The sequence below is a fragment of the Ictalurus furcatus genome, chromosome 24, assembly GCF_023375685.1.
Source record: "Ictalurus furcatus strain D&B chromosome 24, Billie_1.0, whole genome shotgun sequence".
Lineage (NCBI taxonomy): Eukaryota > Metazoa > Chordata > Actinopteri > Siluriformes > Ictaluridae > Ictalurus > Ictalurus furcatus.
The window spans coordinates 19,919,808-19,938,878 of NC_071278.1; the positions used below are offsets into that span (position 1 = coordinate 19,919,808).

A 19,071-nucleotide genomic window follows, 5' to 3' on the forward strand; every position below is an offset into this window, starting at 1 on the left:
GTAGGCGGGACTTCGTGAAAATCCAGGAAGTAGCGACAACTAGTGACAAACACCTGCTGTGTCTGAAACCGCTCACTCGTTCACTATTACCTATATAGCAAATGGCATTTGAGTCCACTATATGGGGAAGAAGTGAAGGAAAATGAGTCAGAGAGGACTCTGTCGCGGATATTATTGTTATTGTATCGTAAAACAGTATAGTTCATTTTCTCACTGTTCATTTGTTACGTTTATTGTATTAGTTGATAACGAGAACAAAAACTGCTTGCCATGTAATAATTGTCTAATATTAAATATTAATTTTAAAATTCATCAATATCAAGATGGAAACAAACTTAAAACGAGGTATAACTGCACTCAGTGAGGTGAATGTGTAACAACATTATAACCAACAGTTTCTTTATTGCTTTTAGGTGAACTATTCCTTCACAACAAAATCTACTACACAAAGACTGCAAGTGATGACCGCTTTCAAAACACAGCTTCATGAAGCATTCGAAACCTTTACGAATCTTTTGTTTCGAATCAGTGGTTCGGCTCGTGTATCAAATGGGACAAGTCATGTGATTTCAGGAAACGAAATTCGTGACGTCATTACTGTTTCGAAAGTTCCATGGTTCGCTGCCAGGGGGTGTTGATCTCCAGGTGAACCAATGAACCAGTGTTTAATACATAATTTGAACTGTTCTCCGGTCAGTTTTATTATGTAGGTTTATAAAACTGAAATGATTCAATAGTGTTTGTACTGATCCATGGTCAGTGTTCGCCTCAGGATACCTTGTTAATCATCTGACTGGAAATCCCACCAGATTTCCTGATAAAAATAAAAACAAAAGACATGTTGAGTTATTATGTAAGTGAGAGAGAGTTTTGGACAGTTTTGCATTTATTAATCTTCATTTTTCATGACCAAAATAACATATAGTTATTCACAATGAATAACTATAATTATTTACTAAGAGCCTTAGGTTACAAACCCAAGCTCATGTAGTTGTCAGACAGATGTTAAAAACTCAACACACGTAAAAAAAATAAAATAAATAAAAATACACAACAATTTAAAACCCCCTCAATTTTCAAATGGGTCTTACAACGATGTGGACAGGCACATTTCACCCAGGATTCGAACCCAGGACAGCAAGAACTCTAGCTGCTCCCTCACACCCGATCTTGTTGGATACAAACAACATGCAGGTTATAATTCGTCAAGGCTTGTCTGAATCATTGTATCAAGGTTGTTTCAGATCAATACCTACAAGTGACCACTAGGTGTCACCGTGGAGACATTGTCGGTTGTCGGATTGTTCAAAGCCTCGACACAATACAGCACATTTGCTTCAATTGCTTCAGTGTTCCACGAAGCCTCGCTTTGCCCTCGCTTTTTTCCACCTCTGGGGAAAAAAAAAAACCCGACAGCTTAGTTTACATGACAGACACTACAGTAACCAATCAAAGTCCTCTGGAGGTTTGTACAGCCCACTTGGCGCTAAAGTCCCACCCATTTGGAGCTGGCTCCGCCCTCTGTTTATACCGGTCTCAGAGTACACACAGCCTGATGTCTAAAGTCACTGAAGGTGGTTCCCTTTTAAAGGATTCTTTGACTATGACTCAGAAATGTATTCCACATTCCAATAGTTTTCAAGGGTACAACTGATGTATCGTTCATGATTGAGAGTATCTCCCAATTCTCAGACCGGTGCAGATAATTGTAAGAAATGGCAAATATGAAAAATGCTATACAATTTATATTAAAATGCAAGTTGCACAGCTTGAATCCTATGGACATGTTATTTCTAAAACAGGGTATTTGCAAGTATACTGTTGTTAGGTTTGATACTTTTTAGGACTATATGCTAAATCTGCCAAATATAAAACATGTGTCTATGTATATTCTACTGGAAGAGAGAAACATACAGAATTATTTCTGAAAGAATATTTGTAAACTTTGAAAAGTCCATGTAGATATAAGACAATTTAATGGTTATTAATAAGACCATTTCAAATAATAAGACTTTTATTTAGTACCAGCATACTTGTAGGGTGCTTCTCAATACTCTAATTGATGATTCCTCGCTCCTCCATCCTCCGACCCGGAAATTGATCGACGTCCAGCATCTTGAAGGACATCTCTATTCTCGAATTACACCACGAGGTGGCAAGGAACGAGGAGTGGGGAAGCTTCCAGAGGAGCTAGGAGCAAGGATACATGTGTATCCTATGTGGAAGTGTTTCTTGTCGAAAAACCTGACACACGCATAAATTCCCCTCCTCCTTTACATCTGCCACAATCTCAAACAAAAAGTCATTTGATGATGTGATGGAATTTTGTGTGAAATATAATTAAATAATAATAATAATAATAATAATAATAATAATAATAATAATAATAATACAATGAGTATTGTAATGAATTGATCCTTGCATGTTTGAATATGCAAAGCTGCACAAAAGATGCAATAATTTATGTATTGTTCATTAATTCATTGTTGAATATCACAGACATTTCACATACTGTCAGTGCATTTTGCTTTATTAAGAATGATATTAACTAAGCTCAAACAACATAACAGCACATCAGATACAATTCCTCTCTCCTTGCATCTCATCCTTGAATCCTTCCTTAGCATCCTAAGGGGTGGAGGTAAGATGCAAGGAAAGGAAGCAAGGGAAGGAAATGAGGTGGCACAAATAAGAAATAAGAAATAAGAAGCACCCTTAGACAGTTTTCTTCTGGTCCTGGTCAGGGTCGTAGTGGATACTGCTCCTGGATGAGAATTTAGAGTATCCAATCAACATAAGAGTTTGTTTTTGGGAGGTGGAAGGAAACCCAATCACCACAATGTGCCACCATGCTGCCCAGGGCCTGCATACACTCTAGTAAAATATATCACGGGTAAACTGCATTTAAATTAAAATCAATACATTTATAGATAATGGTTGCTAAAACGTTTGCTAAAAATAATAGTGGCTTTATTAATCAATCAACACCAGATCAATACTGACACCCAACAGTGAGAAAGAACCTTCAAAGAACAGTTCTACTGAGACACAACCTGTCCAGACTGCAGCCTAGATTTGCGGTCCTGCTACTGAAAGCTTTTGCTTGTATACTTATAATTAGTTAAATTCCATACTTTTAGTGGAATTAGAACAAGCTCAATATACATATAAATAATATTTTTAATGCATAGGTTGTAACAAAAGCTACCTAGCAGTTATAATGGTACACAAAGCACACTACTGCCCCCTGGAGGTTTAAAAAACAAACTTGTTGAAATGCAGCTGTCTGGTTTGTTTTCTTTACACGATGTCCAAAGAATTCAGATCCATTCTGAATTAATAACCCTTTTAACCTGTGGATATTAAACAATTTTTTTACCCAAGTATAATTTTATCATGATAAAGAATGAAAAAGATAAAATGTAAGTTAAATATACAATACAGTTTACAAGACGAAACTATAGTTTACAATATGAGCAAACATGAGTGAATACACAGTGCTTTAAAATGAAAGAAGAAAGCTATGCAAATGCTACATTTAAATAAAATAATACTACATCTTATGTGACCTTCATTAAAAGATACTAATTTAAAATAAATGAAATCGCTTAAAAACAAGAGACTGTATACATGAGTCAATTACAAGTTCCATATGGCTTTGGATTAAAAGTCCATTCATGACATATAAAGCAAGAGGCACAAATAGTCCTTTAAGTACTGGATTAATCAGAGGGGTCCAGAAAAGTGTCCAGAATCATAAGTGAATTCAATTTTTGATAAATTGATCCTGGTTTTTAAAACAATAATTAGCTGTAGCTCCTATTTAGCTGGAATAAAATCGTCTAGACACACCGGCCCTTTGTGGAGGAGTTTGGAGACCACTTGGATAACCAAATACTGATAACATTACTTCAGCACAGTAGGCAGTGAGAGGAGAAAAAACAAAAACTATTTATATAAACATTTTAATTGGCCATTCGTGGTATCATTAGATGAATCTTCTATTATCAGAAAGATTATTTTTCAGTCATTTCTTCACTTTTTTGCTGCTGGTTCACTCTGAGCCTGAGGTGTAAAATAAATAGAAAATTATAGAAAATATTCACTAATATTCAAAGTCACTTGGTATATAAAAGCACTCCGTGACCTTGTGGGGCGGCTGTGGTTCAGGTGGTAGAGCGGGTCGTCCACTGATCGTAGGGTTGGCGGTTCGATTCCAGGCCCACGTGACTCCACATACCGAAGTGTCCTTGGGCAAGACACTGAACCCCAAGTTGCTCCCAATGGCAAGTTAGCGCCTAGCATGGCAGCTCTGCTACCATTGGTGTGTGTGAATGTGTGAGTGTGTGTGAATGGGTGAATGAGAACCAGTGTTTGGATAAAAGTGCGCCATTTTACCATTTACCTTGTGCCTGCTCTTGCAGTAATGTAGTCAAGCCAAAGTGCTTCTTCCAGAATCATACAAGAATCCCATAATTCACTCTTTTATATTATTCCACTTTCCAGATAGCGATCTTTCCATCCTGGCCAGCAGCACCGCTAAGGATGTAGCGATCCTCGGCTGAACACAGAGTCTGAACAACATCCGAATGAGCCAGCAGCTCCTTCTCCACTAGGAGGCGCTCAGTGTCCACCACGTAGATCTTTCCACGAGCTTTTCCCCCACTGCTACTGTAGCCTCCTACCCAGATCTGATCGAGAGACAGGAGAGAAAAGCTTTCATATTCCATAACTTTAGTCCTTTTGCACAATGATCTAGTAATTATTAATGAAATCATTTAAAACTGTTTTATTGCTTCAGCAAGCACTTTATCCTGGTCAGGGTCACTGTGGATCCGCAACATGTGGGTATGAGGTGCAAATACACCCTGGATAGATCTCCATTACATTACATGGCACCATGCACACACCATGCACACACATTCACACACTCATTCATACCTAGGGACAATTTAAGAAGATCAAAATTTGCATGAGTATTTTTAAGAGTTCCCTGATGTGTAAAGGTCAGGATAATGATTTTCTCATTTGTAGGTCGCTTTGGATAAAAGTGTCTGCTAAATGAATAAATGTAAATAATCAGCAAAGGAAGCGTTATTATCCACTTGATCGAGCATTAGTTCCCCAGTTGGAGATCTAATGCATGGGATCCACCTGGAGGTGCTAGACGTTTCCCGACTTTATCACCGTGCTCAAAGAAATGCCGCCTACTTTGTATAAGCTGTCTACTAATCACAGCTGTCCTTAGTAGATCATGTTCCACCTACATCTATGTTGTTAAATCGCTTGCAGTAGCAGGAAAGAGTCGTTGAGAACGGTCCAATGACACGAGGTCAAAAAATATAAAACCAATATTGATTCACTAACAACAAAAGTGGGAGTGTCTGAAGCGCAATGAGCTGCGACTCCGAGGACAATCTGAAGCAAGCTAATTAGAGCACAGCCTCAAGTCACCTGCTTTTCAGAGGTTTAAAGACCTACACACACACTCATTTGGCCGGTGTCCTATCATTTCATCCTACCAGTCAGATTGTCCTACCAGGGCTTACTGCACATGTGCACATCAATACTGCATCATTTTTGTCACGCTGAACAACACGCCCATAATCTTGTACTACTTGTGTGTGGACTTCATGAAAGGTAACTTTTTTCCCCATTTCTGTTTATTTTTTACTAATTGCACATGGATTTGCACTACCTATTTATTTTATATTGGTAGGACAATATGACAGGGTATTTTGCACGGTCAAATCATCCTGCCACTGCCTAATAAGAATCTTTGGCAAAGTTACACTGAATTATTTTACGTAGTCACAGACGTGAAGCAGAAACCCGCAGTAGGATTTTTCGATGTGTTAGGATGGATCGATAGATATAGCTATAATTTTGCTCTACGGTACGAAATTCTGACAAGGTAGGAAAAAATCGAGAGCACCGGCACCCTGCACACAAATGAACAAAATACAATTTTGATTTAAAACAAACAAATAAACAAATCTAACATGGCTACCAGGTGAATAGTACGACTAAATAATTTGATTTCTTAATTATTTTGAAAAATATATTTAACTTGTGTCTAACATGTTTAAGTAGCCTTCTTCTCTGGATAACTTGAAGGGGGCGGCGCCCCCTATTGGACAGCCACCACTGTTGGGTGTTCAAAAACATTTCTGGCAGTGTGTAGACAAATGTAGAGCGCACTCAGTCTAAACTGATGATAATGATGATGATGATGATGATGATGATGATGATGGTGGTGGTGTGTGTGAGAATATAGTATGCATTTTGCATAAGTGCTTTTTTTTCACCTGGTTTTTGACTCTGATCATGCATTTGACACTGGTACAGTCAGGCAGCTGGATCCTCTGGAAGGGCTTCTCCAGGTCAGCGAGGTGCCACACACACAGCTCACCTGCGTCTATGCAGCCAGTCCACATCAGGGCCCTCTGCAAAATGAGATCAGCTTAGCACATGCCGGTATACGCATGTAATACACAAGTTCAAAATTCAGAACATATATATATTTTTTTGTAGTGGTTACGTTATTTAAACTAAGACTTGTGCAATTTGGGTGGATGTTTGGTGCATATGCCCCACAGCTGGAAACAATCACCAAAGACTCAGTGATAACAGTCCATAAACAGTGAAGCATCTTCCTGACTGACTTGTTAGGGTGGAAATGGAGATGTTGTAATGCGTGATGTGCGACTGACTAATTTCTACTCAGCATGTTGCCAAAATCCATGACTGTTACTGAATATTTAGTAACCGATTTGTCCGACAGTCTTGATTAATTTTCTGTAACAGCTCTGAGAGTAATGCCATCTGTAAGGCAAATCACAGGTTTATATTAATGTACTCGTTCTAATATATTTTTTTTTATTTATAATAACTTACACAGGGACTTATTTTGGATGCTGCACATAAGCTAAGATTTAAAAAAGCATTGTTTTCAGTAAAGTGAAGTTTTCAGTAAGGAGATTTATGGAAGGAGTCTCCAGTGTCAGCACTGGACGAAAGTCTTCAGGATGGAGGACTTTGCAGTGTTTTTGTCTTAATAATTGGTGAGGAAATTACTGTTTACAGTTGCTATAATGTACTGCAAGTAATATTAATTGTTAAAAATCTATGTCATCATCCTTTCTTTAATCTTTCCTTAATTAATATTTAAAAAAAACGCAACTGAGGAATCAATCACTTTGGGGATATGATGTTATAGGAAAATAATCTAGTTTATCTAGGTATTCTTTAGAGTGGCATCAGGAACTCTGCATCGAGTCAGGCCACATTACATCACAGTGTCATGAATTATAGCACGTCCCATTCTTTATTTCTTATATCTTCCATTCATTATTCATCATATTTTTGTTAGCTATTAAACTGGATGCCAACTATGTTAAACTTGTTCAAAAATAGAACATCTGTGGTACAGTACAATTTAGAAATAAACAGCTACAATAACTGAGTGATTATTCATGATTTAGCATAGACCATGGTAGTTGTTTTTCAAGATACCTAGCTTTAGCATAAGCCATCATTCACAAGACATATCGTTAACTGACGTGGCATACTCCTTTCCCTTCTGAATTTATTTTGTTGTTTTGTACCGGTGTAGTCAAAATACTACATTGGTACATTTTTACTTGCAGTAAGTTACACAATTCTTTAGCACAATCATTACAGCGCAAAGAGGGAAAAAAATTAATAAATTGGGGGGGGGGGGAATTGGGGGGGGGGACCAGACCACAGCTCTGCAGTAACTGCATCACAACTCAACAACATGTGATATGCGAAGGTAATTCCATCATCATACTAAGAATAATGATGCATTCAAATTTCATGACTGGCTGACAGTTTGCAGTATTTGTAATAGTTTCCATTAACATTTGTTAACCATTATTGCAAAAAAAGGTCCCTGTCATTATGACTCACACTGCCTTACCCAGCAGGCAGGAAGTGGTGTAAACAGTGTGTTCAGAGAGGAGCAGGTCAGCAGGGTGTAGGTTTGTAGGAAGGAGGACAAGAAAATGTCTAGTATTATTTACCTCGTTAAAGACCAAGAAGCTGCTGTAGGAACATGGTGAGCCCCTGAGGTGATCAGGAAGCGATATCCTGCGATGCACTGAGCCGGTCCGCCGAACCTCCATCACACAGTCCCGCGCACCTGAAAAAAAAACCCACCAAAAACATACACCATTGGCTATGAATTCTGGCATGGCAGAAACAGCGACATTATGTGATGATTGGCTATGTGAGCAATATCGAAAGTATACAGTCAACTGCCCCTTTATGAAAATGAACAAAATAAACATTTAAAATGAGTAATAAATGCAAATAGTGATATTTTGAAGTTAAACAAATGAGGTGCTATACAGCTTGTAAGGGGAAAAAAAGGACAAAGGTGATTTGTTTATTTCAAAAAAGCAGTAGCGAGGCACATGTACAAAGCACCTTGCATTTAGATTGAACCCTGAACATCTAAAACTTTTAAAATATATACATCTTAAACAGGAATGAACACCTGTGAAACATTTGCTATGCTTTTGGTGGAGACGGTCCTTTTTATCGTGCTTCTATTCCCGTACTACAGTATGTCCTTCCTGGCACAAGCGTGAATTATGCCATACATGAGAACCTCTTTTTGTTTCTATGATGATTAGGGGGTTTTTCTGTCATTTGTCAGCCTTACTGTGGAAGACTCGAGACCAAAGCTCACCCCTTGTAATTCCTTACAAGTTTTGACCATAATTTCAAAGTAATAAAAGTAATAAACCTACTTACAGCACCATAGTTTTCCACTGTGGATCTGAATGGACTGCAGTCTGTCACAGTTGAGACTGATGTCACGTTTCACCTGCAGCGTGGCCACGTCCCAAATGATTACCGTGCCCTCTGCACTGCACGAGTACGCCAGCAAGTGGCTACAACACAGACATTGTGGAATAAAATACATAGAACAACGTAATCCCATTTTTGGGATATTTATTCATTTTACATGCTTAAGAATACTGTAAAAATGTAATATGAGAAAGCCTAAAAAGATCGAAAGTTTCATGTTAAAACTGCTTCAAGCTTTGCCAAAAGGTGTTTTTTAGAACCACATGAATCAAACGTAGAAGAAGGCCAAAACAATCTCAGACCTCCTGAAGTGGTTTGCGCAATCAGATTTAAATCTGTGAAATTACTTTTTTTTTTTTTTTTTTTTTTAAAGGTGTTTGACGTGCAGGTGTCTGAAATGTAAAAAGTCCTCTAAGGCTCTGAACAGAGTCCGAGTCATGTCTGAACTGAATGTTTGTACAGGACACTGCTTTCTGAGGTGCGTTCATCGGGCCAATTGTGAAGTCAGCATACATGCACTTTGCATACGTCTGTCTGACATAGCCTATAACAACTGACATTGTATAACACAGTGGAGAAAAGGAGTTGTTTGTGAACAACAGTTATTTGTAATTATTTCCAAAGATTCATTTTTATTTCTAGTGAGAACTGGCTGATGTTCTCTATATTTTCTCTAATAGTACTTTATAACTTCTCTTCTTTAGGATTTATGACCCTTACCATACGTCATTAACCCGACATAGTATACATGCGATGCTAAGTCATGCAAGTAAGACTCATGTTCATGTCATTAAACCAACCAAAAATGGTGGAAATTATATCAAGGTCATGGGTCAGAGTGCAAGTGCAAGTGCCCAGCATGCAATCTGTTTTAAATTACACATAGGTACATGTCTGTATCACAGAATTCTGATACTCAAGACACATGAAAAAACAAGGTGTGAATCTGGTTTAATTCTATTATACACAGCCAAGGTGCATTGTGTCACATTCCAGGCCTTTTCGCACTAGACCCTGCTAATTAGCATTTTGTTGGTGTGTATATAAGGCTTGGTTTTGTTTTCTGATGGAAGCTGCAGTTTGAAAAATCAGGGATGTAAATCAATAACACATTATTTAAAAAATAAAGTCATATTTAATAAAGACTAGTGGTTAATAAATGAGTTCCCTGCTCAGATGAGTCAGGAATGGTTTCTACTGACTTTTTTGGTTGTTATTGTTATAGCACAATAATGTCTGCCATGCGACAGTAGAACAAGATGGACTAGTCTTAGTTACGTGACTGAAAAGCATTTATGGAGACTGTGTGCGATGTGCTGTTTTGGTAAGTTACTTGTATTTGTCAGGTCTTTCTTCCAGTGTGAAACCGGTGATCTCTGCGCGGTGCTCGGTTAGCTGTTTATTGCAGGACATGCTGTTTGGGTTGATTATATAAATGATCGAGTCCTGAGATCCAATCCACAACTGCTGCTGGTCCACTGCCAGCATGCAATTCTAAACAGCCAAAACAAGAGTGGGTTAAGAACAACAAAGTACTGAGCTGCTGAACTTGCTGGACATATGAATTTATTGCATTTCTTTAGATCTATTTTGTGGCTAACTGTTGCATTTTAAAATGGAGCAAGACACTGAAAATATCAATAGAATTAGACCAATCTGGTCACAGGAACCTAAACATGATGACGACTCAAATATTTCACTTTGCTTCAGTCTTGGAATGATACATACATAAAGACATACTGAGAATCAGCAGCATTGCAACATGGATATACTATTGCATCACCTTAAGTGAATACTTAGAATTTCCCCACAACATAGTCAATCTTGAGCTAAAGTTGCATGATTCATGGCCACAACTTAATTCATGGCCATAACATAATTTCTAGGCAAAAATATGTACAATGCCAAGAGAAAATCATCATAACCCATTACAGCCTGAAATCAAAAAATTATTTTTTTGTTCCAGCTTTATTTACACATTCTGCCTTACAACATTCAAGTAACGTAAAAATACAACAGTTCGGGGGGAAAAAAGAAAAAGAAAGACTAATTGTGGTCTAATACAGCTGGCAGAAGTTAGATTTCATTTCCAGGGTGTAATGTGACAAAAGGTAAGGATTTTGATCGGGTACGCGGATTTTCTATAGGCACTGTAATATTAAGTCAAGTCCTCAATATAATAATTTGTAGGCATGCCTTCCTAAAAAATAACCACCAGGTCAGCTCAGAGGCTCTGCAACAAACTGAACATAGAGAGAGTTAACTGAATCCTGCAGGAGGCAGTGAAGGCTGTGAGCTACTAAGCAGATTTACAACATGCAAAATCAAGCCTATTAATCTATTCACACATTTTGTATGGATTATTTATGCTTTCGTTTTCAAGCTTATTCTACATGAATGCAGTGCAGCATATGACCGTGTATTTAATTAATTCGCAAACGCTAAGAAACAAGTGGGGAAGTCCCTTACAAGGCGGGAGGTCCCCACTTGAATGCAGTTCTGCTGCAGGGACCAGCTGGCTGCGTCAAACACCACCACCTTCCCCTCACGCAGAGCACACCAGAGTTTTGGGTAACCACCGCCGTCCGAGGATGCTGCGCCCAGCTGTCCTAAAATAAAGTAGTCACAGTCAAATTGTTAAAAGTGTGGCGGGCGGTTAAAACACATGGAACATTCCCTGACTTTAATAGTGTTGTTTTCATGCGAGAGTTGAGGTGGAAATTGAAAGCACTTGTTGGATGACTGCCAAGAGAATGAATGAATGAAAGCTTTGAGATTGTTTTGTGTACTTGAAATACAGCCTGTATGTTGATCTAATGCAATTACAGTCAAATGAGCAAATCAGTCCGTCACAGACCAAAGGCTATATGTAATGATCTTTTAAGTGAGTATCTTACTAAGTGAGTTTTAAACCTTTTCTGCTGTGTGCTTGATAAAAGGAACTCTATAGATCTTTATTTAAAGTAGATATTGATTTATCATTACAGCAACGTAAACAGACTTTCCACTGAACTTAGGAAAAATAAAACCAGCTGCATTTACTTCCTTTTTTTTTTTTTTCTTTGGTGTTGATATTATCTACCCAAAACATTAACATGGTCAGAATAATAATATATAAAAATAAAAGTTCCATTTAAAACTAGCAGCTTGCGAAAACTCAAGAGAGCTGTACACCAAACCATACACCAAAATGTAATTGTGAAGCTGCTTCCTTTCTAACATGCTTAAGGGGTTAGACCAAATTTAATTTTGGCAAGAATTGCAGCTTGTCACAAAAATTAGACCACATGCAGCTTGGGTTTAGTTTAAATCATTTAGATTCCAGCATATGATTCATAGATTGTGGAAAACGAAATAGAGGTTATCAAAGGAAAGCTTTATAGCTGTAGTCACTCAACTTAAAAATCATGTAGCTTTTTACTAGCAAATCCACTTCAAGGTTTTAAATGAGAGGTTACGGTTTTAATTACAGGTTAAAGTTTAAAAAATATTTATATATATTCGACCAGCAAATCCAATAATTTCACCCTAGTTGGGGCAGTCCACCTCAAGCGAGAACACCCATCATAAATGTAATGTTTGCACATATACAAACTGCCCTAGTAAGATTCCTGACTGAAAACCTGCGTCACTATTTCTGGATTGTAACCAGTCTGGAACATTTAAGACACTATATTTTACACGAAGAGCTCTCTTGCTGCGTGTATGTATGATGAATCAGCCTGCTGCAAGGCAAGTCACAGGTTTACATTCATGTGTTTGTTCTCATACATTACAGTTTCTGTAAACACTCATTCAAAGGGACTTGTGTGATGGATGCTCAACATACTCGAAGCCTAATAAACAAATAAAACATTGTGCTTTATAATCATTGATCTGGTGAAGCTTTCTTTAAAGAGACATTTAACATTTATGGAAGGAGTCTCCAGTGTAACTTCAGAAAGTTTTATACCATGGGAAAGTCTTCAGGAGAGTGGAGTTTACGCTTTCTGGGTAATGTGACAAGCTGCTATACTGTAAGCGATAACAGGAACTAGTTTCGCGGACATTCCACAACATTACTGTTAATGTCTATAAAATGTGACAAAAATGTCAGATGTGTTGCCCATTAATGAATTGAAAATTTGTAATCGTCAGCAAATTGCTGTGAGACCAGAGGAATAACACACTTCAGGACATGCTGTTATAGGGGAATAATCAACTTTGGGGACATAACAGTAACTGCTACACATCAGGCCACCTCTCACCACCCAGTTGCTTATTATTTACCTATAACAATACAGTATGCTCGGTCATGTTTTATTCCTTAATTATCAACTTTCTTTAGATCTTTAGACCTTGTCGTCATATTTCCAAAGCCTTTGTATCACACTGTGCTACAGTCCATGCACATATAAACACACACAGAGGAGAAAAGGCTAAAAAAAAAAAAAAAATTAATAAAGAAACACAGTAGCTCTTTGGAAGAATCAGTTTCACTTTGTAGTCTGATACCTTTTGGGAGCAAAACGCCACTGGCTGTTTCACAAGAAACTATGAAACTGGAGCATTATACATCATAGCAGAATGCACTGGGTTACTTTAGACAGAAACTAAGAAGGTGTTTCCATCATGCTCATCACGTCACTCATCACGTCACACGATCAGCACTAAAACAGGTCTTGCCTGGTCCGCATAGCTCAGGTTTCCTTCATTCGCAGTGTTGTGTTTTCAGACTTGTCTAACCTGGAGTATAGAGCAGGATGTCCACAGCTTGAGGAGACATCAAGTCCAGACAAGGGTTGATCTTATGCTTCAGGGTCTCAGATGTTGTTTTTGGCACCATCATCGGTACTAGTAAAAAACACCAATCGGTAAAAACTCTGTTTTGCTTAAGGTGGAATTTTAAGCCCAATATAATACTAATGATTAAGAAAGTGATGTCTGGTCATGATATTAAGATGTGAGGGCTAAAATCTGATATCTATCAATAGTTTCACAGTGAAAGCATCAGGACTGAGCAATGCATTACATCACAAGATCTCAATGGCATAATAAAAATAATCATAATAATGAGAAGACAAACTATTACACACACTTAAATTGAGATAGGCAGCTGCATTCCTGATTTGTACATATAAGGGTTTCAAGTCTGTAATGCTTACTGGCGTTATGCCACATTTTCTCCAAATACCAAGCCGGGTGTACAGAAAACCCTTTTGTTCAAATGGGGGGAAAAAACAAACACTGAACTTAAGGCTTTGTTGTCGGTCCTTTTGTGTGATTTGTACTTTGAACAGTGTATGTAGTCTATTTGCTTTCAGCACTTGATAGAGTAGGATCACCAAAAATGAAAATTTATACCGATGTCTTTTTATGTTTGTAAGACAAGTAGGGGCTTAATTCTGCTAGCCTACAACAGATAAAATACTTGTACATATGAACAACAGGAAGTGATCCTAGACAAATCTAGCTCTCCAAATGGTTCACTTAACTAATCGAAGATGTTGCCTTGTGAAACGTTTTCTTTAAGAGTATATGAGGTGAAATTTGAATTTGGGAGCATCTTATCGTGTCATGACTATGATTATAAATGATATCTAAATGGCTTGGAATTACAAACCTTCTCGTTTCATCGTGTCGAAGTAGGCCAATTTAGAAGCAGCGTAAATAGCTTTCTGAGACTGGAGGCATCTGACCACAGCATCCATCAGCAGGGCGTTTGTCAGAGCCTGCTGTATGTACTGAGGGTCCTAGAGAGCGGGAACAGAGTCCACAAAGTCTCAACATACCATACATCAGAATTCATTACTGTCAACTAATGTCATGTAAATTCCTCTAATCGTGGCATGTTTTTATGAAAATATGATTCACCCTGTTTTGCAGTTCCTACAGTACACAGACATGAATGAGAAGGCAAGATAAAAGTAACGTAACTATAACAATAGTAACCATTAAAACCTTTTTGTCCCCAGTGTAGGGGAATCACTGGGCTGAAAATGCATCAACTAAGGACAAGAGGTGCAAACTTCAGAGAAAGGGTTTGTGGTTACTTAAATTGGGCTTTTGTTAAAACAACAATTAGGTCCAACAGTGCACAAAATGACATCATCATCATCCCTTATGTGGCAGAGTGTCAGAAAAGCTCAGGGGGATCTTCAGCAAACATTGTGTTCTGGTGTATTTCCAATCTAATAACACTCAGACAAAAACAAAAACTTGCACATCTGAAAAGTCCAGACACCAAAACAGAAACAGAGCACCATAATGAATGCAGTGTTGTAAGGAGATGTGTGCAGATGTGCACACTGGTGACACAAAACAACAAATTCGAAATCGCATGTGACAGCACAGGTCAGGACACAGCGGTCTACCTTCATCTGAACGAAAAGGGGCAATCCTTCGAGAACTACACACTTCTTCTGAAGACAGCTAGTTTAAAAAGAGAAATAGAAGCCATGTGTGTCAAACTGGAATGATTTCTAACCGGAGGGTGACATCTGAGACGCTATCAATCAATCATCTACTTACAATGCCGTCATGACATGTTTACTCCAGCACACCATTTAAAACATCCAGGATATGATGTCCTGTTAGTCTCATGACATCACAGACATGTTTAAGTAACAGGGAGTTTTACTGCATTGTGGAAAAGTGCCCAGTCCCCAAGACTTACTACAACACAAGTACAACACCTGAGGTGTGTTCGCATTATTAATAAGGCTGATAGATTTAGATGATGTCATAAACCATTATATTACATGTAACCTGCGGTAATATATTTTATATGTGTGTTTGTGTGTGTGTGTGTGTGTGTGTGTGTGTATTCATATATTCTCATATACCACAGCACTGTTGAATTTTTAAATGTAATTGGTCTGTGTTCAAAGCAAATCACAGGTATATTTATGTTAGTTATTGTTTCTATGGTAACAGCTAATTCACAGGGACATGTAAGGCAGACACTACACATACCATGAATGTAATAATAAACATATTCAAATGTTTGTTATGCGACAAAGCATATACATCTAATTGTTTATATGGCAAAGTTTTCTCTAAGGACAGGACATGTTTATTTAACAGTATGGAAGGAGTCTCCAGTGCTAGTGCTTTGTAACAGTCAAAGATAAAGCTGAAACTTTTAGTTTTTCCACAATAGGAAAGTCTAAGGATGGAAGATACTGTGCTTTGCAGTTTCTTGCTAACAAGCTGCATTTTGTCTTATTAAATTCAAGAGATGGTTTTTCAGTTTATCACTGCTATAACGCAAGTAAAGACACAAACTAGATTGCCTCACCGACATTCCACAATATTAAATGCACCTATAAATGGTAAAATATTGTAATCAATGTGAAATTGCTGTACTATAAAACGAATAAAAAAACTTTGTGACATGCTGTTATAGTCATGTTTACTTATTCTTTGTTTATTCCTCAAAACTCTCTGACGCCCTGGTAGGCAGCGCTAAGACTAACAGAAATTATACAAAGAATTCAGCAGAATCACATCATGAACCACACCTTGTGTTCATCTGCCAGTTTCCTTCCTGCCCACAACTCCTTGATCATTAAGTGCCACAGATCACACTCGGATTTCAGATTAGCCTCGAACGTCTCCCTCCGCAGACTGGTCTTGATCTTCAAAGAGGGGATCCTCAGAAGTAGTAAAGGAGCTGAGGATATCTTCACTTCCTGAATGAAAGAAATGGACAAAAGACCTTCTGAACAAAGACCGGTGAAAAGGTCTCGGGTTAAAGGCAGGATTTCAGCTCATTATCATCACGGGATGCAAGAATAGCACAAGTACATTACATAAATAAAAGCTTACAGCGCTTTATTTCCATTATATAAGGAATAGTGTGCATGTGAGAAGACAGCCTCACCTCTATGTCTCTAAACTTGGTGATCTCTACATAACCTGGGCGTCCCTCTGTGAGCAGAAACAGTCGGCGCTGAGTCATGGCGATCTTGCCCACACCATGGCTGGTCTTCACAGACGAGGAGAGCTTGTACACCTGCTCATTAGCCTCCAGGTGGTCAAGCACGGCCACGGGCAAATCCACATCCTGTGCTTCAGCCTCTGTCTCTTTCCAGATGGTGTAGAAGAAGCGGAAAACCTCTGGGTCCACCTGCTTCTGTTGACCTGTACGGGGTGGGAGGGCACAGAGGCGCTGTTGAAACTGGGATGGTCTAAGATTGGGATTGTTTCTAGATAGACTGCATTTGTTATAATGGACCATAAAAAGAATCGAATGTAATAGATAAATAAGATGTTGTGGTAAACACTTAGGAGTCAACAGCACTGTTTATGTCACACACCTATTTGACAGGTATATAAGAACTCCTCCCATAAACTGCTTGTTTCTGTTAATTTCCTTATTAATTCCTTATTAGTTTCCTTATTGCAGGATAGGTGGCTTAGTGGTTAGCACGTTCGCCTCACACCTCCAGGGTCGGGGGTTCGATTCCCACCGTGGCTCTGTGTGTGCGGAGTTTGCATGTTCTCCCCGTGCTGCGGGGAGTTTCCTCCGGGTACTCCGGTTTCCTCCCCCAGTCCAAAGACATGCATGGTAGGCTGATTGGCGTGTCCAAAACTGTCCGTAGTGTATGAATGAGTGTGTGTGATTGTGTGCCCTGCGATGGATTGGCACCCTGTCCAGGGTGTACCCCGCCTTGTGCCCCATGCTCCCTGGGATAGGCTCCAGGTTCCCCGTGACCCTGAAGGAAGGATAAGCGGTATAGAAGATGGATGGATGGATGCACAATATAAGGGTGAGCTGATGAGTGATGGTGGTATAAGGGCATATTAGACTCGGGTGTCCATAAAATGTATCTTCAAAAACATATTCTATGTAACACTATCGGTGCAATGTTACATATAAAACAACAATTTCCTGGCTATCACCGAGTAACTAACTACATCTATTTCAGTTTCCTCATATGTGTATTAGCGCTTTCCCTGTAATATCAGTCCAGCACACAATGTTACAATACCATACATTACATCCCACGCAGACACGATAAGAGCACTGTGGAAACTGTGTAGTGAAGCTCCACAGACAATAATGGGGAAACTGTGATTAGTATATCATTGTTAGATTATATTATATATATATATATATATATATATATATATATATATATATATATATATATTAGATAGATAGATAGATATAGATGTAGTTACTTAATGATAGCCAAGAACTTTGGATATTTATTTATTTATTTAAAACACAAAGCCATTCTTAAAACATGCAGCAATCAATAATGAGTTTGGCTTCAACCATAAAAGAAAGAATCAATACAAGACCTTATCAACACCGCCTCAAACTCATTCCACTAACTTTGCAGGCTGCATAACAAAGCTAAGGCAGATTTTTTTTCAGCTAAAATAAAAAACAATCATTAAACAGCGGCATGCCAGGATGACCTCCTAAAGAGCTGAGCATGGAGAGTAAAAGCTTGGAGTTAAATAGCCAACAGGGTTATAGATTAAAGCAAACAGTTAAGTTTAACGGCTTAAAGCGGATCCGGCAATAAATGAATAATACATGACACACACTGGCAAGCGCACTCGCTCGCACACGCACACACACACAAACAGACACACACAGGACCTTTAGATGCAGTGTGTTAACGGGTGCAGCGCGAGCTAAGCTTACCATCTGGTGAGGAATCAAGGTAAAAAACAGACTGGGCTGAGACCTTCGCTGTGGACTCCATACCTGGCAAACCACATCCACGCTCATTAGTCTATACCGGCACAGGGTATTCAGGGGCAGTACATACAACATGATTGGCACCCCTTAAAAAAACTACAGGAGAAACTATTTACTTTTGCTCTTACAAACGAGTTTAGTGCCTGTATTATTTATTTAGAGAAAGTGAGATGGAAAATGATCATTACAACCCATATTTTTCAATCATTCTCTGTACTCGGGAACCTTGCTGACTCTGACCAAATATTAAAATCGTCATTCCAGTAATTAACCCCTTTGTTATCCATCGCCATTGTGAAAACCAAAGAGCTATCAGATATTTTTGTCTAAAGTCTGGTAGTCTCTGCCACGATGTTGAGACTTGGCCTGAAATGAATCTTTCAAATCAGATAATGAACACCAACAAACATGCACCAAAAATCAATCAAAAGCCTTGGGATCTGAACCCTACTTGTACAGCATCCACATGCACAGCCTTAAGATTATAAGGAAATTTTAAAATAAATAAATAAATAAATAAATAAAATGAAAAA

General features: G+C 38.4%; 1 protein-coding gene and 1 long non-coding RNA gene across 6 annotated transcripts in view; both read right to left on the reverse strand.

Moving 5' to 3' along the window:
• Positions 1 to 50: 50 nt before the first annotated feature.
• Positions 51 to 1,741, reverse strand: LOC128600543 (uncharacterized). 2 transcript variants are annotated; one of them, XR_008384569.1, is made up of 3 exons: positions 1,257 to 1,741; positions 1,092 to 1,169; positions 51 to 814 (listed from the first exon to the last, which is right to left on the reverse strand). It is a non-coding gene; the product is annotated as an uncharacterized LOC128600543 (long non-coding RNA). The 2 variants fall into 2 exon arrangements; XR_008384568.1 differs by having other exon boundaries at positions 1,253 to 1,741.
• Positions 1,742 to 3,378: 1,637 nt separating this feature from the next.
• dennd3a (DENN/MADD domain containing 3a) overlaps positions 3,379 to 19,071 on the reverse strand; it is a 30,977-nt gene continuing 15,284 nt past the window's right edge. For 3 of the 4 annotated variants that reach the window (XM_053612658.1, XM_053612661.1, XM_053612659.1), the window contains 11 exons: positions 18,482 to 18,544; positions 16,703 to 16,962; positions 16,341 to 16,511; positions 14,441 to 14,570; positions 13,564 to 13,671; positions 11,308 to 11,447; positions 10,172 to 10,332; positions 8,782 to 8,921; positions 8,046 to 8,164; positions 6,309 to 6,446; positions 3,379 to 4,691 (listed from right to left, as the gene is read on the reverse strand). In XM_053612658.1, coding sequence (XP_053468633.1) covers positions 4,491 to 4,691; positions 6,309 to 6,446; positions 8,046 to 8,164; positions 8,782 to 8,921; positions 10,172 to 10,332; positions 11,308 to 11,447; positions 13,564 to 13,671; positions 14,441 to 14,570; positions 16,341 to 16,511; positions 16,703 to 16,962; positions 18,482 to 18,544 — 1,631 coding nt within the window. In that variant the 3' untranslated portion in view covers positions 3,379 to 4,490. The remainder of the gene's footprint in view (positions 4,692 to 6,308; positions 6,447 to 8,045; positions 8,165 to 8,781; positions 8,922 to 10,171; positions 10,333 to 11,307; positions 11,448 to 13,563; positions 13,672 to 14,440; positions 14,571 to 16,340; positions 16,512 to 16,702; positions 16,963 to 18,481; positions 18,545 to 19,071) is intronic. The other variant, XM_053612662.1, reaches the window with a different exon arrangement.